The 24,177-nt window shown below is 42.1% G+C and overlaps 7 protein-coding genes across 7 annotated transcripts; 5 read left to right on the top strand and 2 right to left on the bottom strand.

Moving 5' to 3' along the window:
• Positions 1–78: 78 nt before the first annotated feature.
• On the top strand, positions 79–3,295 carry QC764_114240 (uncharacterized protein). The gene is made up of 10 exons (XM_062942678.1): positions 79–1,487; positions 1,542–1,618; positions 1,699–1,769; positions 1,821–1,891; positions 1,947–2,021; positions 2,090–2,316; positions 2,379–2,490; positions 2,575–2,702; positions 2,762–2,923; positions 2,986–3,295. Exons 1-10 carry the CDS (start codon positions 1,039–1,041, stop codon positions 3,075–3,077), a joined length of 1,464 nt encoding a protein of 487 aa, XP_062805507.1. The 5' UTR covers positions 79–1,038; the 3' UTR covers positions 3,078–3,295.
• A 226-nt stretch (positions 3,296–3,521) lies between these two features.
• PGM2 (Phosphoglucomutase-2) lies at positions 3,522–5,814 on the top strand. The gene is made up of 5 exons (XM_062942679.1): positions 3,522–3,764; positions 3,912–4,009; positions 4,081–4,284; positions 4,350–5,366; positions 5,442–5,814. Exons 1-5 carry the CDS (start codon positions 3,712–3,714, stop codon positions 5,732–5,734), a joined length of 1,665 nt encoding a protein of 554 aa, XP_062805506.1. The 5' UTR covers positions 3,522–3,711; the 3' UTR covers positions 5,735–5,814.
• A 3-nt stretch (positions 5,815–5,817) lies between these two features.
• On the bottom strand, positions 5,818–6,753 carry rex2 (Phosphatidylinositol 3,4,5-trisphosphate-dependent Rac exchanger 2 protein). The gene is made up of 3 exons (XM_062942680.1): positions 6,353–6,753; positions 6,036–6,279; positions 5,818–5,975 (listed from the first exon to the last, which is right to left on the bottom strand). Exons 1-3 carry the CDS (start codon positions 6,576–6,578, stop codon positions 5,849–5,851), a joined length of 597 nt encoding a protein of 198 aa, XP_062805505.1. The 5' UTR covers positions 6,579–6,753; the 3' UTR covers positions 5,818–5,848.
• Positions 6,754–6,767: 14 nt separating this feature from the next.
• On the top strand, positions 6,768–7,164 carry QC764_0015030 (uncharacterized protein; the record flags this gene model as incomplete). The annotated part of the gene is given in 3 exon segments (XM_062939959.1): positions 6,768–6,940; positions 6,945–7,029; positions 7,126–7,164. Coding segments are annotated over 3 exon segments (297 nt in total).
• Positions 7,165–7,200: 36 nt separating this feature from the next.
• On the top strand, positions 7,201–8,941 carry QC764_114270 (uncharacterized protein; the record flags this gene model as incomplete). The annotated part of the gene is made up of 2 exons (XM_062942681.1): positions 7,201–7,868; positions 7,930–8,941. 2 exons carry the CDS (start codon positions 7,201–7,203, stop codon positions 8,939–8,941), a joined length of 1,680 nt encoding a protein of 559 aa, XP_062805503.1.
• Positions 8,942–9,563: 622 nt separating this feature from the next.
• kes1 (Oxysterol-binding protein 4) lies at positions 9,564–11,337 on the top strand (the record flags this gene model as incomplete). Its single annotated transcript, XM_062942682.1, has 4 exons — positions 9,564–9,626; positions 9,708–10,027; positions 10,090–10,136; positions 10,210–11,337. 4 exons carry the CDS (start codon positions 9,564–9,566, stop codon positions 11,025–11,027), a joined length of 1,248 nt encoding a protein of 415 aa, XP_062805502.1. The 3' UTR covers positions 11,028–11,337.
• A 93-nt stretch (positions 11,338–11,430) lies between these two features.
• Positions 11,431–13,350, bottom strand: QC764_114290 (uncharacterized protein; the record flags this gene model as incomplete). The annotated part of the gene is made up of 1 exon (XM_062942683.1): positions 11,431–13,350. One exon carries the CDS (start codon positions 13,348–13,350, stop codon positions 11,431–11,433), a length of 1,920 nt encoding a protein of 639 aa, XP_062805501.1.
• Between the last annotated feature and the right edge of the window lie 10,827 nt (positions 13,351–24,177).

The raw sequence follows: 24,177 nt of genomic DNA, 5'->3' as shown, positions 1-24,177 counted from the left end.
CACCCATCCCTTTCCAATCATCGTCATGTGGGCAGCAGATTGTCCACTTGCTGCAACTTACCATGCATGGTCTCTCTCGCTCGATTGGTTCTTCCCGGCATGGCAGGTCCCATCGCCGCAGAGGCCCGGTTCTCTTCATTCGCTCTTCAGTCCTCCAACAGTTGTCTAATGCACGTTTATGACCTTTGCTGCTGCTGCTGCATCTGGGCTGGCTTCGTGGCAGTCTCTGACTCCTCGGTTCATTTTGCATTGCAGCAATCTATGCACCTTGCCTCATCTGATTCGAGCCTCCCCATCTTTCCCTCCTCTCTACTCGTTCGGCGTCTCTTTTATCATGCCTCGATGCCCAATATCCGGCTCCCTTCGTCCACGGCTATACCATGTTACGGGCCACCTCCTGCTTCATAACCCTGATCATAACCTAAGGCTATGGGAGGCTATTCAGAGTCGGCACTTGTTGTTGATTAAACAATTGAGGCTCTTTACACTAGAGGGGGCATGACAGGCATGTTTCACGGCCGCTGTCGGTGGGTTGGCTTGGCATTAAAGTCGGTCTCGTCCCCGTCTGCTTGTTTCCCTCGGACTTCTTCCGATCTGCAACCTCCCCCGTCCTCTCCTGCCTGCCTTCTGTGCAAAAGCTCGGAACAAAGATCGTGACCGCTCTAGTCTTTGGCTGAGCTTTTGTTGAAACCCCCTGTCATCGCCGCCCACTGTCATACCCCTTCTCCTCTTCGAGTTCGGGTCAGGTGGTTGGGCAGGGTCAGTAGTGTGCTAACCTCCACTGTCCTGTTTCTCCCCAGCCTCGACACTGCAACGGCACATCATCTTGAAATAACCAAAACACCATCGCCTATCTCGGAAGGGGGAGGGCGCCAGAAAACACCGGTGCCAGCAATATACCGGGCCATCCAGAGATCATGATTTTCAAGGTCCGCCATGGGCCGACGCCGTCATCCAGACTAATCAGCACGAATTACTCAACTCGATATCTCAGCTGATTTGTAAACACTACCCAATCAACTGACAGAAGAAGTCATCATGGAACTCGAGACAACAGTGAACCTCAACATCCCCATTGAGGCACACCTCCTCCGGGGCTGCTGTCGTGAGGCTGACAGGTGCGAGATTGTGGCCATGGGTCTCGATCAACTACAAGTAGCACTCCCCGAGTCCTTCCATGGCCATCTCATTGCCCTCACCGGGGAGATACGCAGCTCGTGCCGTCTTCTACGTGACCTCGCCGACCGATCCCAGGTGCACTTCTCGCGTGTCCCCATCGTTGCCAACTACCTCAACGTCGTGCTCCCTTGCCTGTCTCGGACCCTGAAAGATATCATCGGTTACTATGAGGAGAAAACCATTTCGAGAGAAATGAGATGGCGAAAGATGTACAATAAAATGACGGAAGAAGCCTCTGGGCTCCCACTTCCACAAAGATTTGTCCTTTACAATCACTTCCTATCGTTGCTGAAGCAGCTGCTGACGAGGTAACTTTGATCTCCTTCTAATACTTTATTTGGCCGTGAGCTTACTTTGTTTAGGTCGCCGAGCTTTGAGCTCAACACTCTTGAAAGCCTCCGCACTCGAATTTTGAAGCTGCGGGAACAGAGAGGAATCGGTGAGTTTCTTCCCCCTGAAGCTAGCTGGCGCATGGCCAGGAAGAATTCGCGGTGGCTAACGACTACTCTCTCCCTGAAGCGCCACCTCCGATGCAGATTGGGACCCTGGTGCGGCAAGAGCTCATGCCACTAGCAATCATGCAAGACGCCGTTCGTGAGGTTCTCTCTTTCTGTTGAATTCACCATTCTAACGGATCACAGAACGCACACTGGGCGGAGCAGATATTCTCCCTACCGCTGCCGTCTCGAACGGCCCTGAAACATTTAAGACAGTATGTTCTGTTGAAAATAGCCACCTCTGAAGGTCCAGCTGACGTATTTCTCAAGCTCCAAGTCGTATGGACCCTTCTACCCCTGGGGCCATTTCACTATTCCGCCAGAGTCCAAAATTCTATTCCGGAGGTGCGTACTGGCCATATAAGTTCAGTTCTTCAATGCAGAAAGGGTATTGATACCACTGGTGACTATAGGCCATTTGATGAGGACAGGATCTCAATCGTTGTCTACTTGAATTCGGTCGACCAATCACCTTACTTGCTCATGAGAACCATGCAGGGCGATATTCCCTGGTTCTCGCTGTTTGGTGCCCACGAGCTCTGTATCAACCGGGAAGGAAGTGCACTGCAGCTCAAACGATGGAGCCGGTCAGAACAATGCAGCAAACTCTGGGCTGCTCTATACTTCCTGACATGGGAAGGTAGGCGTCCTCGTCACTTTTTTAATTTCCCTTGTCTCTGGACTGGCTAACAAGATGTCTAGAAATGGTGTTGTTTTACTGTACGTTTGTGGCGCTGAAGGCACGCAATATGTTGACGGTGCAAATACATCCCAATGAATTTGGACTTCAGAGAGAGAAACGTCTCTTTCAAGCGTGCGTCTAAACCAGACTCCCTCCTCCCACCTTTTCCATCACGGGTTTAGGCCCAGTCCAAGCTGACTTGTGTGTCTCCATCAGGCAAATTATTGATGACGGCTTCAAACACTCCCTCATTGTGTACGAAGACATACAAACACGAGGCCTACGCCTCCATGCAGCGGTATGGGAAGGGGAGTTGAGACAATGTCCCGTATGGACAGCCTTTGGTGAGTTTCATGTGCCTATTGTCTACCGGCCCACCTTGTTCTAAACGCCGTTTTCTCAGTCACACACCAGTCCCAGTCGCGGACCTGGCTCAGCCGTCGCTCCAAGCACCGTGTGTGGCTGAAGGATGTTCAATTATATGTCTTCTGTAGCGCATACCGGCAGGAAAATATGCGGCAGAACAAGTCTGGTGCATTTGAGATTTATTTTGACCGCGAGGAAGGTGTGTGGCCCCTATCCGTTCAGATCCGCAGAGGTAATTCACTGACAGGATGTCACAAATAGGAGCAAAAAGGTTCAGGGAAGTCTTTGCATTGAGAATGGCAAACGTCGAGTCGTCCGAGGAGGTTGATAACAACGATGCAGGGCCTTCTTAGACAACACACGGCTAGACTATGTGTGCTACATGGAATGGAGTTCTTGGGAGCAAGTGGTCAAGCCTAGGCCAGTCGGAGGGGTCTCGCTGCAGAAGGCCGATCCCGTCTTTGTCTGTCACTATGACATGACATCACGGATTCCACCTTCTCGGTTCACCAGACTTGGGCATGAGCATTACGGGGTCATTTCGTCTATTCAAATCAGTTACGAGAGAGGTCATTGCTTCCTCCACGTGCCTGTTGCTTGAGCTATCCTGACAACAGCCCGGTTGCGTGTGCGAGGTGAAAATGCGCGCAGTAGTTATCGGGCATACCTGCGGCATGGCTGGGTCTGCCTGCATCCCATCACGCCGCAGAGGAAGTTGCGGTCCTGTTTCGATGCGATGCCATTGCCATTCCGAATGGCACGGTGGGGCGAGTGCCTCTCGGGAATTGCTGCCATGGGCCACACACACCCCGCCAGTGCCCGCCCCAGCCCAACAAGTGCGCCTCTTTTGTCCCGATCCAATCTCTCACACCCTCCTCGTCAATCTCATATAACGCCCCCCCCCTAGTGCCCATCGTCTTCTCCCCTCCAACTCCTCTTTACTCCTGTAGAGCAACAGAATCACGCCGCCACCTCGAAAGCGTCAAGATGCAAGTCAAATCGGTCGAGTTCAAGCCCTTCACTGACCAGAAACCTGGCACGTACGTCACCGGCCAGCACCCCACCCCCCTGCAGCTTGCCCCGCGGAACTGAGCTGAGCTGTCTGTGAGAGCTTCCCCAAGCTCTGTCCAGCTCTCGTGAGGATCATCAATCAGTCTTGTTTCTAACCTCTTGGTGCACGCCTACAGCTCCGGGCTTCGCAAGAAGGTCACAGTCTTCCAGCAACCGCATTACAGCGAGGCTTTCGTCACAAGCATCCTGCTGTCCATTCCCGAGGGCGTTGAAGGTGGGCATAGCGCGCGCTCCCGTCTGTCGAGAGATTGTGTGAACTCGTAGCTGACCAGCCGACGCCTCAAGGATCGTATCTCGTCATTGGTGGTGATGGCCGATTCTGGAACCCCGAGGTCATTCAGGTCATTGCCAAGATCGGCGCCGCATACGGAGTGAAGAAGCTCTTGATCGGTCAGAATGGCATTCTGTCAACACCCGCTGCCAGCCATGTCATCCGCAAGCGCAAGGCCACCGGTGGTATCTTGTTGACTGCCAGCCACAACCCCGGCGGTAAGACCTGATCCGGTATCTTCCTCTCTGGTCTTGTTCCTTGTGCTAACGACATATCCCCGTAGGTCCCAAGAATGACTTCGGAATCAAGTATAACCTTGCCAATGGCGGCCCTGCCCCCGAATCGGTCACCAACAAGATCTTCGAGGTGTCCAAGACGCTCACGTCGTACAAGATTGCCGACATTCCCGACATTGATATTTCAACCATTGGAACCCAGTCATATGGTGACTTGGAAGTTGAGGTGGTGGACAGCACTGCCGATTATGTCGAGATGCTCAAGGACATCTTCGATTTCGAACTGATCAAGAAGTTCTTCAACACCCATCCCGACTTCAAGGTGCTCTTCGACGGCCTTTCTGGCGTCACTGGGCCGTACGGCAAGGCCATTTTCCAACAGGAGCTTGGTCTTGGTGCTGAATCCATTCAAAACTGCGAACCTTCTCCTGACTTCAACGGGGGCCACCCGGACCCCAACCTCACCTATGCCCACAGCCTAGTCGAAGTGGTTGAGAAGAACAGCATCCCCTTTGGCGCCGCATCCGACGGCGATGGTGACCGCAACATGATTTACGGCGCTGGTGCCTTCGTGTCCCCCGGTGACAGCTTGGCCATCATTGCCCACCATGCCAACTTGATTCCATACTTCAAGAATAATGGCGTCTACGGCCTAGCCCGCAGCATGCCCACCTCTGGGGCGGTGGACTTGGTCGCCAAGAAGCAGGGCCTGAACTGCTACGAAGTCCCGACAGGGTGGAAGTTCTTCTGTGCATTGTTTGATGCCAACAAGCTGTCCATTTGCGGCGAGGAGTCCTTTGGTACCGGAAGCAACCATATTCGCGAGAAGGATGGTCTCTGGGCCATTGTAGCCTGGCTAAACATCATTGCCGGCCTCGGTGTTGCTAACCCCGGGGTCGCGCCCAGCATCAAGCAGATCCAAAAGGACTTCTGGGCCGAGTATGGACGCACATTCTTTACGCGTTACGATTACGAGGATGTCGACTCGGATGGCGCCAACAAGGTTGTCGGCGTATTGAAGGACCTGGTGGCGGACCCCAACTTCGTCGGGAGCAAAGTAGGAGGTATGTGATGGCCTATATCAACAATTGACAGCTTTATCTTGCCCATGCTAACAGCGATGTTTCTCCGATAAACAGACCGCACAGTTACCGAGGCCGGAAACTTCTCGTACACTGACCTGGATGGCTCCGTATCTTCGAACCAGGGCCTGTATGCTTGCTTCTCGTCTGGCAGCCGTATCATTGTTCGTCTGTCGGGAACTGGGTCGTCGGGTGCTACAATTCGTCTTTACATTGAGCAGCACAGCAGCGACCCTGCTACATATGACATGGATGCACAAGAGTTCCTCAAACCCGAGATCAAGATGGCGACGGAGCTTCTGAAGTTCAAGGAATTTGTTGGTAGAGATGAGCCAAATGTCAAGACATAGACGAGCTCTCCAAGAGAGCGGCATGAGAGCAACCTGGGCGTAGTAGTGTGTTTTTGAATACACCTAATTTGTATCCCCCGCCGTGCCCTGTAGCTGCATATACCGAGTGCTCTTTTAACTCGACCAAGTTCCGTGGAAAATGGCTGCTTTGAAGTACTTGGCTTCCTCAATGCTCTCCAGTATGTCGTCTTTGGCTTTGTGGAGCCCCTTCTTTCGGGGTGCCTTGGAAGCAATCTTGGGACTGCAAAGTAGTGTCAGAGGTTTCCCCAGTTGGGGGCATGAAATGGAGCAAACCACTTACCACCATCGACGGGCTGCCTCCTTAATGCTGCTAACGTCGAGTATCCGATAGTGCAAATGCTCGAGAACTTTGTCATAGGGCGCCTTTCGAAGGAAAGCCCGGTCTGCATGCACACTGTTTCCAGCAAGAAGGGCGGTATTTCGATCAGGCACATACTGTTGAATGTATGCAAGCAATCCATCAGCAGCCTGTTCTGGGGTCACGGTTGATCTCAACACCGCATCGGTAAGGCCACTGCCACCATCTGTTGTCGAACCGATATTAGCCCTAGAAATCCGATGTGTGCTTCCAAGTCCTCTGGTGGCAGCTGAACCTACGGACTCGAGTGCACCAGTCGTCCATGGCATCCATCCGCGCCTTGCTTTGGTGCACTATCGTTCCCCAGCCCTCATCATTAAGCAGGTTGAGTTGACCATCCGTGATAAGACAGTAAATCTCCAGAATCAGGTCATTATCTGGGTCCAGTCCAGTCATCTGGCATATCATGATGAAATGGTCAGTTACTGTTAGCTCGTAAGTCAGGTGCGTCAACACATCCGACATACCTCACAGTCGATCCACACAAGGGCATCGCGTGGATGGGATACGGGCGTGTCAGTGGACATTTCTTTTTCGCCGCGTACTGCGCCTTTACGGAGAAAGAGGGGAAAGTAAGGCGGTTCCCATAAAAGAGCCAAAACCCCGAGTGGCCTATGATCAGCCGCCGAACGTCAGAAGTAGAGTTAAACAATCATGCAGGCGGGGTGGAGACACCCGACCCGGAGCACATTAGCTGGTTGGGCCCGGAACGGGAACGGCCAAGCGGGGCGGCCGCGGATATCGTTCCGGGCATTGTCCACTTACACCATCTCCCTCATACCAATTGGAACACAGAGCTTGGTTATCCTTAGATCGACGCCCATCGGGTAGGGTTCTGGTTGGAGACTCGGAGCTGTGGGTTTGTGCAAGGCAGAACGAGGAGCGCTGTTCCCAATACGGGCTATCTTGCATTACCGTAGGCATTTTGCAGGGCAACCTCCTGCCATGAGCCCTAGTTCCCTCTCCTTCGAATCCCCTGCCACGTACATCCTGTGGGCCAACTGCCTGGCAGGTATATGAGCACCTGCTCTCCCAGTCTCAAACTTTCTGACGCTCAACCACACATTTATTGGGTTCCTACCTGCCGATGGACATGGACGACAAAACACCAAGAGATCAGGGAGTGGTTCCTCTACCGCCACCCCCTGTTTCCAAGTGTCCCCCCCGACTTCTGGTCATCGGTGCCGGTTCTCGCGGTCGGGCCTATGGCCGAGCTGTCATCTCCTCTAGCAATGGCGTTCTTAGTGCTGTTGCGGAGCCAGACGACTACAAGAGGAACAAGTTTGGAACAACGATGATATGGGGCTCAACCCTACCACCACCAGAGGGGGCTTCCTTCAGAGATTGGCGTGAATTTGTGGCTTATGAAACGGAGCGTAGGGCAAGGGCTGAGGCTGGGAAGAAGGATGTTCCCCTCGGCATCGATGCTGCCTTTGTCTGTGTCCTTGACGAGATGCACCGCGAGGTTGTCGTTGCTCTTTCCAAGCTGGGTGGAATACACATCATGTGCGAAAAGCCCATGGCGACCACTCTGGACCATTGCCTCGACATGTACAAAGCCCTGCAAGACAACGTTGACGCCACAGGCCAACAGACCGTGTTTTCGATCGGACATGTTCTTCGCTACAGCCCCCACAATAAGTTGCTTCGAAAACTACTGTTGGAGGATCGCGTCATTGGAGATATCTTGTCGGTGGTTCATACAGAACCCGTGGGCTGGTGGCATTTCACGCATTCATATGTCAGAGGCAACTGGTATGTCTGAAGTTGAACCACCCTGCAAATGCCAATACCTAACCGGTGCGAATCTATATAGGCGTTGTGAGAGGACATCGGCTCCCAGCCTGCTTACGAAGAGCTGCCACGATATCGATGTGCTTTTGTGGCTTCTCTGTTCACCTCCAGACTGTTCCTCGCAAGGCTGCCCTCCGCCTCACCTGCCCTCCACCGTTTCCAGCACAGGGTCGCTTCAGTATTTCAAGAAAAGTAGAAAGCCTTTGGCAGCTGGAGCAGCCACAAACTGCTTGTCCTGCCCCATTGAACAGTCCTGCAAATACTCAGCCAAACGAATTTACGTTGGCCCGGAACTCGTGGGCGTGGGCACAGGCAACAGAGGATGGCCCTTGAGCATAGTTATTCCGGACATTGAGTCTTATGGAACTGGGCAAGACGCCGAAGCTGCCATGCTCGCAAATCTGGCCGAGGACTACGACGACAACAGCACAAATGCAGAAGTCGCACAGCGTAACTGGTTTGGCAGATGCGTCTACGAAAGTGACAACGACGTTTGCGACGAGCAGATTGTCACCATCTCGTGGGATGAAGACCCGAGGCCCTCTTCCCCTTTATCCAGCCATGACGGGAGTAGTGGCAGTACCGCACTGACAGCTCCTTTGGCGGATAATCTTCGCGGGCGTGGTAGCAAGTTGGCTACGTTCCACATGGTAGCCCAAACCAAGGAGGTGTGCGAACGGCACACGCGTCTTTATGGTGTAGACGGTGAAATTTTTGCCGACTCAAAGACCATTACCGTTCATAACTTCAACACGGGACAGAGCATCACTCATAACACACAGGTCGAGAGCCTGGGCCATGGTGGTGGGGACGCTGGTCTGACAAGGCAGTTTGTCATGGCTGTCGACATGGTCAAGAATCACGGCTGGTCTACGGACCGAGCCCAGAGAGAGCTGATTGGATGCACTTTAGATGAGGTTATTCGAAGTCACGCGATGGTGTTTTGCGCCGAAAAGGCAAGAAAGGAGAGAAAAGTGGTTGACTGGGCTGAGTGGTGGTCTAAGGAGGTTGAATCCAAGTTGGATTCAGAGTGACAAATACTGGATCTTGTTTGCTGTCGATTGGTTGGTGCGAATTTCAATTAGGGTAGAAACACAGGTAGTCGTCAACAGAATCTAAGTTTGTTGGATCTAGAGCTTCAAGTCATGGTGGGTGGCTGAGGCCAAGGTTAAACCTCAACAGCTTGGCATCGGCGTCCAGGTCGTTCCCAGTACCTGTTGACGCTGCAGACTGCCAGACTGTCACCCACCCCTTTGGATTTTGGTCTGCCAGTAACATGGGAAACATGGGACGAGACGTTGACGTCAAGCAAATCGCAGTTACAAAGGTATCCCAACCTTGACAATTCGGCGGCAGGTAACCAATGATTGGCGCAGCCTAGGTCTGGGAAGTGTCCCAAGCCGGCAACATAATAAGGGGGCCGCCTTTTGCTCCCCAAGACCATTCAGAAGGGCCACTCGTTCTTAAATCACCGGGAAGAACCCACTCTCCACCAGCACACCCCTCCATCCCGCCATTCCGCACAACTCCACAGTGATCTCGTGTGTCGAGACTTAGTACCCCCCATCACAAATCGCATTCAACCACGCTTTATGCTGCTCCATTGCAACCTCCCAACTGTCTATTCTCTCGCGCTCAACACACCTCGGAGACATCATGGAGACCCCACCGCAGCAAGCGCAAGCCGGTGCCGGAGGAGGCTGGGGTGCTTTCCTCAAGGTCAGTTTGCCTTGCTCAGTCAAAGCTATCGACACGACCTTTGGTAGCGCATTGCGGCTAACCTTCCCTTGACGGGATCAGTCTATCGCGTCCTTCAACGGAGACCTCTCCAGCCTTACCGCACCTCCCTTCATCCTCTCGTCTACCAGCCTTACCGAGTTCAGCTCGTACTGGTGCGAACATCCATCCGTTTTCGCCGCACCTGCCAAGGAACCTGACCCCGCGAAACGTGCGCTTCTGGTCTTGAAGTGGTTCTTGACAACATTAAAACAGCAGTACGCCAGTCGGAGTGAACAATACGGGAATGAAAAGAAGCCACTGAACCCGTTCCTGGGCGAGCTGTTCCTCGGGAAATGGGAGGACGGTGCTGGGACAACTGAGCTCATCAGCGAGCAGGTTAGGTTCGTCGACCCGTGGCCTGCTCTCTCTGCTGTACCCGACAGATTGCTGACACTGATATTAGCCATCACCCACCAGCAACTGCCTACAACATCACTAATGCTACAACCGGTACGACGAATTCCTTCCTCTGGACTGAAGAAGAGGGAGTGCCAAGCCCAAGGCTAACATGCAGCTCAATCAGGTGTTCGGCTCGAGGGCTACAATGCCCAGAAGGCGTCCTTTTCCAAGACAATCAACGTCAAGCAAATAGGCCACGCCGTTCTCACTGTTCCCTCGTCTTCGGGAGAACCTGACACCTACTTGATCACTCTTCCGTCGCTGCACATCGAGGGTCTCGTCTTTGGTTCCCCTTTCATCGAACTTGACGGTAGCTCCTACATTACATCCTCGACTGGCTTCACGGCAAAGGTCGACTACAGTGGAAAGGGCTGGTTATCTGGCAAGAAAAATTCCCTCACTGCGGTGTTGTACCCGACTGGAAAGGAGAAGGATGTCCTCTTCAACGTCTCGGGACAGTGGACCAAAACCTTCGAGATACACTCCGGCCCGGCCAAGCACAACAGCGCCGGCAACTTGGTGGAACTTTGGGACCCGGCCCAAAACCCAACAAGCAACCTCATCGTTGCTCCCATCGATGAGCAACATCCCCTTGAGTCAAGAAGGGCATGGAACAAGGTTGCAGTGGCGATTGCGAAGGGTGAATTTGACGTTGTCCACGTTGAGAAGAGCAAGATCGAGAGTGCTCAGCGCGAAATGCGTATTAAAGAGAAGGCTGAGGGGCGCACATGGGAACGGCGCTATTTTACTGCCTCCGCGGATTCCCCCGATCTGGTCTTAACCCGGTTGGGTCCAATCGTCAACCTGGCAGAGCATGGCGACGCTGACAAGACTGGCGGATTGTGGCGTTTCGACTCCCAAAAGTCGGCCCAAGCCCACAGCACACCTGTGCCAACCGGCGATGAAGCTGCCAAGTTAGTTAAAGAGTTGCTTGGCCAGTGAGCCTGTCAGCATGACAAAATACACTGTCGTCTTGCCAGCAACACTTGCGTTCCAGTATCGGCGCAAAAATAACACCCGCCATCACACACATGGTTGGTTGCTTGGTTCTGGCGGGAAAATAGGGGGCTGTAAGAACTTGGTTCTTACACTTGCCCAAGCAACAGATACAAGTTTATGAGCCTGCAAGGAGTTCACGCGAGCCATGTTGGGGTGCTTATGCTATGACCTGTCTAACTTAGCCTTACTTAATACATCTACATTACCCAACCGCGATCTCCCTCAGAAGTAGTCTCTCCAAAGTAGGACTGTCACACTACTGACAATCCCAATGGCACGACATTGGTGATGCTGACTCAAATGACTTTAGGATAAGGGGCTTGCTAGAAGCAATGGAAACTGGCTTTTATGCGCGCTCCATCTCATAGAACAGAAGGTAGACCTCCCGCTGCATGCTCAAAACATCGCGGGTACTTGCTTCCTTAACTTTGTCGTCGCTGATACGCCACCACCGGTCTTGGACTTTTCGGCGCCTCGGCTTGGCAGTGGTCAATGATTTCGTAGATGTATCCATCACGTCAGATTTTGGGTTGCTTTCGGTCCCGGCTGAAGGTCGAGAGGTGATTTTGGAGAACGTTGATTTGGCGTTTGCTGCAACCGACCGGAGACTGGTGGATTCAGATTCCCTACCCCTGCTGACAGACAAGACATCTTTCTGCGGAGAGCCCAAAGGTGACGCTGGCTTATCTCCATCCGGTAAGATAGATGTTTGAGGTGCCGGTACAGAGTGTTTCCAAGGGTCCAACGGCGGCGTGAGTGAGTCTCCCCCGGAAGGGGACAAAGGATCTGGTGTTGACATCAACGAGTTCTCCTCTCCACCGTCTGATCGCTGAGCTCTGATGTGCGGCGTGGGCGCGGGGCTGACGGTTCTGCTATAGACTTCTGCTGGCTTAAACGTGCTAGGGTTGGAAAAGGGGGGTTGCATAACCTGGCGACGAAAGGTTTCATAATGACCGCTGTCGTGACTTCCCTTGTGTGTCACCACGCCCAAGAGTTTGTACTTTTTTTGGTTAAGCAACCCACCCAGGGGAAATTTTTCGGGGAAAACCACCTTGGCCGAGTTTTTCTGAGAATAATGACTGGCGTCGAAGATCGAGCGAGAGAGGTGAATGGCCAGGATCTTCGGGAAACTGGTAAGGCGGATGTGGCGTGCTATTCGTCGCTTTGGGGCATGACTGAGGTCTGGCAAAACAACATCATTCGGGGGGTCCTCAGGATCTGTTTCAAGAGCAGATTGCAGTTTGTCGATAGCTGCTCGTATATTTTCTCTTGCCACTTCCGAGGTGGATCGCTCCAGGTCTGCTTCCAGTAATAGTATGGCATGCATCAAACGACATTTTTCACACTTGAAGTCGTCGATGTATTCTGTCTTGAACATGCCATCAAAACAAGCCCCAAGTGTGGTGGCCGATGACACCTGTGGCACATTGAGAGTCAAGGTGCAAAATGTTGTTGCTGTAGGACGGGGTTTGAAACCACATGTGAGGCATTCGATCTGTGATTCAGACTGTCCCTCCATAGGAAAGCCTTCCTCTTGCCCTCCACCAAGTTCATCATTGACAACTTCAGACTGCCCTTGTGGTTTTTCAATGTCGTTGACTTGTGTCACCAGGCCCTGGGTTGAGTCCTTGTCTGGCGCTGTCTGCGCAAGCTCCGAAGTGGCATCACCAAGAGCACAACTCCGTCGTGCAGAGGCCCTCGCTCTTCGTCCCGCGTGGTATTCATTACAGAGCCTTTCCGCAACCACTTGCAGAAACTCTTGAGCGTCTTGTTGCCGTCTGCTAATTCGCTGGCGAAATGCCTCCTCCAAGACACGAAGGAATGGCATGGCGGTGATGGTTTTCTTGTACAAAGGTCGTTCGTTGAGAGCGTCCAGGATATCTTTCAGTCCCTTTGTTACCAGCCCTTTCTGAAAACCCTCCATCTTCCAGTGTGGCATGTCGCCCCTAAAGTGTTGCACATCTCCTGGGAGAAGACCGACTGGTACAACCTGGGCGTAGACGAGCTCGTCATCGAGGCTGCGACGATGTGTTTCGCGTATTAAATAAATTCGAAGATCCCCCAACCCAGCGAGTGCCTGGAGAACAGAGTTAATAAAGCAATCATTGGCAGGGTTGGAGAGGCCGACGGCGCCTCTATTTCGGTTCGTTGAGGCAGATGGGCCAGCATCGAAGAAGAAAGTCGGGCCAAATACATAGACGAGGGTGATGGCGGCAAACGAGGCACCTGCAGCATAAGTTGCGACTGTGAGGGTCTTGTCGGGCATTATTAACGCAAAACAAGAACGGTGTGGCGCGTAGCGACCTTTTTGCGATGAACCCAACGGAGGCAGACTGGTGTAGTCTCAGTAGCTCAGACCTCTTCCATTTTGGCATCCACAAATCTTTCTTTTTACCGGAGTCTACGGAGGTCCAGAAACAGATTTGGGATACTTACAATTCCCCGAAGTTTTTCCCCCTGTCTCGGCTCTCCCAAAAGAAGATTTTTATTTTATTATTATTTATAGAATTCAAAAATTAAACTGTAATATAGTTAAGTAAATAAAAATAAAATTAAAAAAAAAAGCAATAAATTTGATTTTTTATGTAAGGAGTTTTTTTTAAAATAAATATAGGGTATGATATAGTTAAGTGAAATAAACATTTTTTTTTGGAAAGGTTATAGATTTGATTTTGGGGGGAAGCAATTTTTAAAGTTTAAATTTTTTTTTTAATTTTTTTTCCTTTTTTTTCCTTTTTTTTCCTTTTTTTTAATTTCTTTTAATTTTTTTTTTAATTTTTTTAATTTTTTTTTAATTTTTTTAATTTTTTTAATTTTTTTAATTTTTTTAATTTTTTTAATTTTTTTAATTTTTTTAATTTTTTTAATTTTTTTAAATTTTTTAATTTTTTTAATTTTTTTTAATTTTTTTAAAACAAAAAAATAATTTAGTGGTAAGCCAAGTGTAAATTTTGTAAACTAGTAAGCGGAGCGACTAAGTTTAGTTCCGCAAAGCTTACTATTTTACTATATTTATTGTATTGTATTTATTGTATTTATTGTATTTATTGTATTTATTGTATTTATTGTATTTATTGTATTTATTGTATTTATTGTATTTATTGTATTTATTGTATTTATTGTATTTATTGTATTTATTGTATTTATTGTATTTATTGTATTTATTGTATTTATTGTATTTATTGTTTTATTTTATTGTATTTATTGTATTTATTGTATTTATTGTATTTATTGTATTTATTGTATTTATTGTATTTATTGTATTTATTGTATTTATTGTATTTATTGTATTTATTGTATTTATTGTATTTATTGCAAGCCTAGATAGAGACTGCAGCGGGCCGTGTACGCTAATCAGGGAAGAGAGACACAGCGGCGAGGCTGCAGGGTGAGGGAAGGCTCACTGCTTGGCGAAAGTAAGCCGGATCAGCAGGCTTACCTGGTGAGCGTAGTGAGCTAGGTACGGAGGTACTTGAAGGATCAAGGTCTATATATACCGAGGAACTGGCTGGCATATATAGACAGTTCCGCAATATGCAAGAAGATTATAGTATAGAAATAGAGCGTACGTAAAGTTAAATGATAAAACGGCATTAGTAATAGAAACTTATTGGTCGAAGTTCGGAGGATATATAAGTATGAAAAGATTATAGCAAAGATTAATAGTACTTTACTTAATTAAAAATTAAAGTAATATTCAAAAAATTATTTAAATATATTATACGTACGAAAAAATAAAAATTACAAAGTAAAAGCCTTAGAGATTTAAAGGTTACTATTAATAGTAGAACGACTATAGAGTTTTACTATAACAAACTTGATTATTAAACTACTAGAGTTAAAAATTATAGTAATTAACGTTAAGTATATTGATATATTAACGATAATTAGCAGGCTTATTAAATGAATATATTTTCTATCTTATAAAGAGATTCAACTGGTAAAGTAATCCACGGATATACTCCTACGGTACATTACAATAACATATATATACTTAAAAAAAGTTTATTACGGACCGTAATATCAAATTCGTATCGAAGGTTTAAAGAGCGTTAACAGTAAGGTTAAAAGTAATAAGTAAAGCGTCTTCAGTTTACTACCCTTAAATAAATTAGTAAATGGAACAACTTAATTAAATTATAGACTAATACTAACGTAATTACATTAATTGTAAGTAAAATAATTAGGTTAAACGATTATTTACGGTATAATTATTATATAATATATTGCTAGTAAAACAAATTAAAGTTACGCCGTTTTTTATAAACTTTAAATATAAAGTAAACCTACGGTAAAGACCCGATATAAAAGTAACTAAAATAAGCGTTAAAGTAAATAAATTGTATATACTGTTGAAATAGGTGCTATTGAGGCCTGTAAGTGTAGGCTCAAATAGCTATCGGCGCAGTACACTGAGAGCGAAGAAGACTTTGACTGCAGCATTCGACAGTTGCCGTGGCACTGAAGGAAGGAGGATTACAGGGGCGGCGCCCTGTAATATATAAAAGAGAATCACTGTAACATAGGCTTGTGAGGCACTGATGAGTGTGGTGAACTAGTATATTGATTGAACCTTATAGACTAAGAAATACCACAGTAAATAGGGTGTGAGGCAGAGGTCTTATAGGCCATCGGCCTTCTACTCGTTCCCCCCCGTTTCCGGGCCCAAACGCCCGCTAAATGCGCTAACCAAATATAAGGTTAGGGGCCACGTTACAGGCCACGTTGCCGCTACCGTTTGACCGCTGCAGGGCACTGGCCTTAGCGCTCGGCCTTCCGGGACCTCAGATTGCTTCCGGAGGCCGAGCTTCCGTTCCGGGAACCGTGGTCCCTAAACACTGCTGATTCAAGCCATTGTATTGCTTCTGAGGCCCTGTAATATACAGGGCTCAGATACACTGTAAAATCCACAAACAAAAGCTGAATTTTAACAATATATTTATAAATATACTCTATTAAATACTTTTAACTCGAATATTATTTTTAAGCTATTTCTTTAGCTTTAAATACGCTTACTGTCTAATAGTCTAGCTTATTAGTAGGTTTTTTAATATATATATTACGTATAGAGAGGAAAATTATATTTCTCCTGTAAAAGTAAAGTGCTTTAAGCTTTTTAGGATTATAGTATTTCCATATCTTTCTTTTATAAACTCTAGTTTTTTCCGAGATTTCACGTAAAGTATATGTTAAAATACAGCTTTTGTTTGTGGATTTTACAGTGCATCTGAGCCCAGTATATTACAGGGCCTCAGAGGCAATACGATGGCTTAAATCAGCAGTGTTTAGAGACTGCGGTTACCGGAGCGGAGGCTCGGCCTCCGGAAGCAATCCGAGGTCCCGGAAGGCCGAGCGCTAAGGCCAGTGCCCTGCAGCGGTCAAACGGTAGCGGCAACGTGGCCTGTAACGTGGCCCCTAACCTTATATTTGGTTAGCGCATTTAGCGGGCGTTTGGGCCCGGAAACGGGGGGGAACGAGTAGAAGGCCGATGGCCTATAAGACCTCTGCCTCACACCCTATTTACTGTGGTATTTCTTAGTCTATAAGGTTCAATCAATATACTAGTTCACCACACTCATCAGTGCCTCACAAGCCTATGTTACAGTGATTCTCTTTTTATATATTACAGGGCGCCGCCCTGTAATCCTCCTTCCTTCAGTGCCACGGCAACTGTCGAATGCTGCAGTCAAAGTCTTCTTCGCTCTCAGTGTACTGCGCCGATAGCTATTTAAGCCTATATTTACAGGCCTCAATAGCACCTATTTGAACATATATTATTTTATATTTTACATTTAGAACATATATTACGGGTAAGAAAAGCTAATACTTGGGAAGTAGCGGAAAGTAAAGAAGAAATGTACGATATAGAAGAAATATTAGACTTATAGTATAATAAAGATTAATTAAAATATTATGTTAATTAATTTGGTTATCTAGCTTTGGATAAGTCGTAGAAATTAGCCGTAAATCTAAAATACCTTACTAATTTAGAAGAATTCTACCAGTAATACTTAAGTAAATTAAAACCTAATATAAATAAAATAAATACGTTAAAACTATAAAATATATTCCAAAATCTTAATATAAAAAATACCGACAGAAATCGAACTTATACCTTCGACATAATAGTTAATGCATTATATATTCTATATAAAATTAATAAGTACGAAGAAATTTATATATAATGAACGTTACGCGCTTTACTTAGTTTAAAAAGTTAAAAGCGTATTACCGGCGGTACCTTATGTAGTTAGAAAGGAAAGACCGACTATGTTAGGGTATAAAAAATAGTCGGAGAGGTAGTCGAGGCCTAGGAAGAGATCTAAAGTATTGGGAGCCTATAAAGTGGTATTTTAGGCGGTTTCTAGCTATGTAAACATAATTTTTTTTATAAAAAAACGCGCGGTATAATAAATATAGACTATATTACCTGGGTATCTTTTTCTTAAATATTCCGCGTGAATTATCGTTCTTCCTAGATACGAAGGAAGCGATATATTTATTTTACCCGGAGAAATTTAATAATTAAATATGAAAATAAATTTTAAACTTTTACTCCTTACGTTTAAACTTATTTTACTTCTTTATCGTTTAAGTTACCATAGAATATTTAGTCACGATACGGGAAGTAAAAAAATATATATTGATTTGGGGTGCGGCCACAGGCCTGAGGGTTTGAGTAAAGAAGTGGGGCTCTCGGAGGATTCGGGGGTTCAGGGGTCATGTATATAAGCGGTCTGCTTCGGGCATTCTATTTTAGACAGGACATCGACTTTTATTTCTTCATATTTTTGTGCCTTGCACGCGTGCAGGCAATTCTGGCCCTCTGATCAGGCCGATCAGGTGCTTATTATGTGGTCTGCGAGCCCATAGAGTCTTTTCTTTGTCCTACGTGGAGTGCGGCCTGCGAGCGAGCTACTGTCACGCAGGTGTGTTCATTCAGAGACCCTATTGAGGGTATATTTGTAGTGTTGTGGTTGGTTTGTGTGTTTTCTCACCATTTCAATATTTACGAATAAAGCTTACGTTAGATCCGTGATATAAGATCTTACGGTATACGTATTTAGAATACCAAAAAAAGCAGGAAATTATAGTATAAAGAATTCCGGAGGTAAAATAAGTAAAGTATACCATTATAAAAACTATGACAAAGGATCCGTAAAATAAAAGAATAAAACTATTTGGTTTTACAATAGCGTTTCTGTATGTAATCAAATAGATTATAGATTTTAAAAAAAGAAAAAGATGAAGGAAAATTTTGTAATACTATTAATAGTAAAAAGAAGTAAACTGTAAGGATTTTAGCTTAAAAAATTATATTACGGTTTTAGAAAATAATAAAAACGCAAGGAACTAATTAGAGTTAGACTGGGTAATAAAGCAGAGCTTACAGTCTAAGTAAACGAAATGAACTAATAAAATTAGAACTGGGGACCGCGGCAGAGTTTACGGTCCATAGTCTAGTTGTGACGAACCTCTGTATAGAACCTCTGAAAAGGATACGGGTTGAAGGTAATTTCTGATAATTAGTTCGGTGCAGCTAAATAGTATATAATAAAATGTTTTAATGTAAATATAAGATATTATGAATATAATTTATATTATATACTACGGAACTATCTATCTATACCAGCCCGTTCCTCTGTATATATAGACCCTATACTAAATCTGGCACTACTCTGGATCGATAGATTCGACTATCGATTTAATCGATACTATTCCATTTAGGATTATTTTTTTTAGATCGATTCTCGATCCCAACAATCCTATTTTAATTAGTCCTTACTTCTATATTAATAATTAGTCCGTAGTGCGCCCCGCGCCCTATTAAATGTTAAGCCGTAATATGACGCTCCCCCTCCTAGGCCGAAGTCCCGTTAATCTAATATATTTCTTTACGTTTATTAATACTTATAAGTTTTTCTTTTTTTACTCTATTTTTTATACTTTATTAAATTTAATTACGTAAATATAGCGCGACCCGGTATTAAACTTTCGTACTTAAAAATAGTAGATCGTAACGAATTATTTAATATCATTTTACGGTAAAATTTCCGTTTTCGTTTTTAAGCGTTACACTTCCTATATATAGTATAACTAATCTTTTTATGACGCTTATAAATTATTTATTTAATAGCTCCGTAAAGTTATTTTCTAATATAATTAATTAAAGATAGAAATAGTAAAGGCTAAATCCTAACGCGCGGCTTTAAATTGAAAAATTAAAGTGTATTAAATAGGAAGAGGCTACGCTAGCCACATAAGTTACTTTATCGTCTAGCGATATTTTATCTCTTACCCTTACTCCTTTAAATCTCTTGGACTATCCGGCAGTAGAGTTTTTTATTATCGTTCCTTTTAACTTTTTTTCCCTGGATCCTTCCCTAGGCCTCGATTAGCCTTCGGACTTTCTTTTAGACTTTAATATTACCGGTCCTTCCTTCTTAACCGCGTTAGATACCGCTAGTAACGCGCTTTTACATTCTAAGGTAATTAAGATATATAGTACTATTTATATTAAGGTCCCTTTATAACTTTTTAACCTTATAGAATAATATATAGTATGTCGGTTATTATATTAAAGGTATATGTTCGACTTCCGTTAAAGTTTTTCAGGGTCGGTATTATAGTTATTTTGCGTAATTCGAGCTCGGTTCTTTTTAATTTTTTCGTTAATAATATATTTTCGACTTTTTTATATAACAGTAAAAGCATATAGTATTAGTTAGGTCTAAATTCCTCCGTACTTATTAATTTTATAATATAATACGTAGTACGTTAATTACTACGTTAAATGTATAAGTTCGATTTCTACTAAGGTTTTTCGAGGTTTAGAAAACTCTAATTAGGTTTTTTAAATTTTAATTTTATTTATTTAGGTTTTAACCGGTTTAAATATTATTGGTAAAATTCTTTTTATTTATTTAAATAATTAAGATTTACCTTTAACTTTTATAAATTATTTATAGTTAAATACCTTATGTAATTAATTAAAAACTTTAATTAACCTTTATAAACCTATAAATTTAATATTTTTTTATACTATATTTTTATTATTATTTTCCGCTATTTTCTATATACTAACTTTACTTACGTATAATACGGATTCTGAAAGTAAAGCATAATAAATATATAACTGTAAACGTATTATATTAAATAGCTTTAATTCGAATACCGTCTCTAATATCTTCCTGTTATCCTTAAATAGGCCTATTCTCTTATATTTTAGCTTTTATTAGGTTTTTTAATACGTAAATTACGTATAGAAAAGAATATTATATCCCTTCCTTTAAAGTAAGGTCCCTCGAGCCTTATAATATTATAGTATTTCTATATCCTTTCCCTGATAAACTTTAATTCTTATTTAAATTTATTATAAAGTATATATAGTTTAGTTACTTTAACCCTAGCCCTAAGCACCTCTATATTTAGTTCCTACCGTAGGTTTACTTTATATTTAAAGTTTATAAAAAACGTTATAGCTTTAATCGTTTTTATTAATAACATATAATATTTTAACCTCATTATTTTACTAGAGATAAAAATAATTTTTTAAGTACTATTATATAATTTAATTAAGCCGTTCCGTTTAACCGTCCGTTTAAGAATAATAAACTAAAAATACTTTACTTATTATTTTTAGCTTCGTTATTAATACTTTTTAGGATTTCAATACGAATTTAATATTGCAGTTTATAATAAATTCCTTTAGCTATGTATATATTACTATAATATACTATAATACTATATTTCTTAATTATTTTACCGACTAAATTTCTTTATAAAGTAAAAAATATATTTATGTCGTAAGCCTATCGACTACTATTAATATACTATTATATTTAACGCCGGTTACTAGATTTTTTAACTTTAGTAGTTTAATAATAAAGTTTATTATAACTGAATTCTATAGTCGTTCTATTATTAATAATAGTTTTAGAAATCCGTAAGGCTTATACTTCGTAATCTTTATTTTTTTATACGTAGAATATATTTAAATAGCTTCTTTAATATCGTCTTTAATCTTTAGTTAGTTAAAGTATTATTTAATCTTTTCTATAGTCTTAATAATACCTATATATCTTCCGAACTTCGATCCGTAAATATTTATTATTAATATCGTTCTATTACTTAGTTTTATAAACGTTTAATTTTTATTTTATAGTTTTTCTTGATTAATTTTTTAAATACTTTATAGTTCTAACTTTTTTTATTAATATTACTTTATAATATCATTACTTGATTTCTTTTAATATTTATTAAAACTAATTTACTTATAATATATTACGTAATACTTTCTTTAGGGATATAATAAATACTTAAAAGTATTATTTAACGTCTCTTTAAATAATAATAGTAACTTCCTAAGTATATTTTTATAATAGTTCGTTCTCCGGCTGAATATATTTACTTTAGCGTTCTCCGAATCCTTTTTATAGTTAATTTAAAAATTACATTCCGAAAGAAATTTTAATTACTATATTTACCGTACGTTAAGGACCTTAGTAATAATAAAATATTGTAAGTTTTTATAATCCGTATAGATTTATATTTCATAATTAATATTATTAAAATATAGTTTTTATTCTTTAAACGCTTCGATAATAGTAAATAGGTTTTAATTATAAATTAAATAGTTTTAACGTACCTCCTTTAGTTTTTTAAAAAGAATATTACCAAATATAGCTTTCCGCCGTTATTTTATTAGCTTAATTATTTATAGATTATATAGTTTAATATATTAGCTTCGACCTCGAATAGTCGATTAAAGTTTAGTAATTTAGATATTAAATCCTTTTAAATAACCTCTTTCAGCTTTTGAAAGGCTTACTTTTCTTTTTACCTTTATTAAAACTTTACATTTTCTTTAACTAAGTAATTAAATTACTTTATTACTATTATTATTTAAAGAGAAGTTAAACGGTACTTTTTAATATTTACTATAACTACAAATAAAATGTTATAAAAGATATCATAAATAAGTTACTTTTAGTAAATATGAAAGAAAGTTAAGTGATGATATTACAAAGTGATATTAGTAAAGAAAGTTAAAGCTATAAAGTATCCCAAAAAAAATTAACGAAAATTTTAATATAAAATAAAATATATATAAAAATAAATAATAAAATAATATGAATAATAAAAATATATGAATTAATTTTTAAAAGATATATAAATATAGCAAAGATTATAGAGAAGATTAAGTAATACTTTAGATAATTAAAAACTAAGGATAACGTTAAAGAAGTTATTTAATTATATTATATATACGGAAAAATAAGGATTACGTAATATAAACCTTACGGATTTCTAAAATTATAAGTAATAGCAGGACGATTATAGTATTTAATTACGACAGACCTTACTATTAATTTATTAAGATTAAAGGGTTAAATAATTGGCGTTAAATATAGTAAAATAATAACGGTAATATAGTAGGTTTACGAAATAAATAGACTTTTCACCGTATAAAGAAACTTAATTAATAAAGTAATTAGTAAAGATAGTACTACGGTATATTACAATAATATATATATATATATATATATATATATAATGAAAAAAGTTTATTATAAACCACGATATTAAACTTATATTAATATTTTAAAAGTATTTATAACAAACTTAAGGGTAATTAATAAAATGTTGTCGGCCAATTACCTTTAAATAAACGGTTAAATGGAATAGTTTAATTAAATTATAGAGTAATATTTACGAAATTATGTTAATTTTAAATAAATTAACTTATCTAAACTACTATTTATAATATATTAATATATAATGTATCGCTAATAGACATAATTAAAGTTATACCGTTATTTATAAACTTTTAATATAAAGTAGACCTACGGTAGGCACTAGACGTAAAAGTATTTAGGGCTAAGATTAAAGTAGAAAAATTATATATACTTTATAGTAAACTTAAAAAAGAAATTAGAGTTTATAAGAGAAAAGATACGGAAATAGTATACTACTAAGAAGCTCGAGGAACTTTATGTAAAAGGGGAAATATAATATTCCTTTCTATACGTAATTTAAATATTAATAAACTTAGTAAGAAACTAGACTATAGAAAAGTAGGCCCGTTTAAAGTTAAAAGGAAGATATCGGAATCGGTGTTCGAATTAAAGCTATTTAATATAATATATTTACGGCTATATAGTTTTTATATCTTACTTTTAAAACCCATACTATCGGGAAAGAAAGATAATATATAGAAAGTAGCGGAAAAGAAGAAAGAAATTGAAATATAAAACGATATTAGATTTATAATATAATGAAGGTTAATTAAAGTATTTAGTTAATTCATTAGGATATTCGGCTATAAAAACTTATAGGAGTTAAAGGTAAATCTTAACTACCTAAATAAATAAAAAGGGTTTTACCGGTAATACCTAGACCAGCCGAAACTAAAGTGAATAAAATATATGTAAATCTAGAAAAACCTATCCGGCTTTTCTAAATTTAAAGAACCTCGGTAGGAATCGAACCTATACCTCCGACATAGGAATCGAACCTATACCTCCGACGTAGGAATCGAACCTATATCTCCGACGTAGTAATCGACGTACCACGTACTACACTATAAAGTTAGTAGCTACAAAGGAATCTAGGCCTAACTATTACTATACGCCTCTACCACCGTAAAAAAAATTCGAAAACGCATTACCTATAGAGAACTAAAAAGATAGATATCTAAGTTTACGGGCGGTATTTATAAACTTAAATATAGAACTTCGACGGGAGTCGAACCCGTACTTTCGACGTAGTAGCCTATATTATATACTATATTATAAAGTTAAAAGATATAAAGGGACTTAGATATAACTAATACTCCGCGTCTTAATTACTTTAGGAAGGAAAATGCGTACTACCGGCGGTACCTTGCGGGGTTAGGAAAAAAGGACCGGCGGTATTAAGGTTAAAGGAAAGTGTCGCGGCTTAACACTTGGTGGGGCGCGGGGCGCACCACGGACCAATCATTGGTACAGGAGCAAGGACCAATCAGAACAGGATCAATGGGATCGAGGATCGATCCAAAAGAGTTAACCCCAAAAGGGACAGTATCGATAGGATCGATAGTCGAGTTAAT

The sequence above is a fragment of the Podospora pseudoanserina genome, chromosome 1, assembly GCF_035222485.1.
Source record: "Podospora pseudoanserina strain CBS 124.78 chromosome 1, whole genome shotgun sequence".
NCBI classification, from domain to species: Eukaryota; Fungi; Ascomycota; class Sordariomycetes; order Sordariales; family Podosporaceae; genus Podospora; species Podospora pseudoanserina.
The sequence above is the reverse complement of the archived record's forward strand: the minus strand, read 5'-3'. Positions and strand labels throughout refer to the sequence as shown.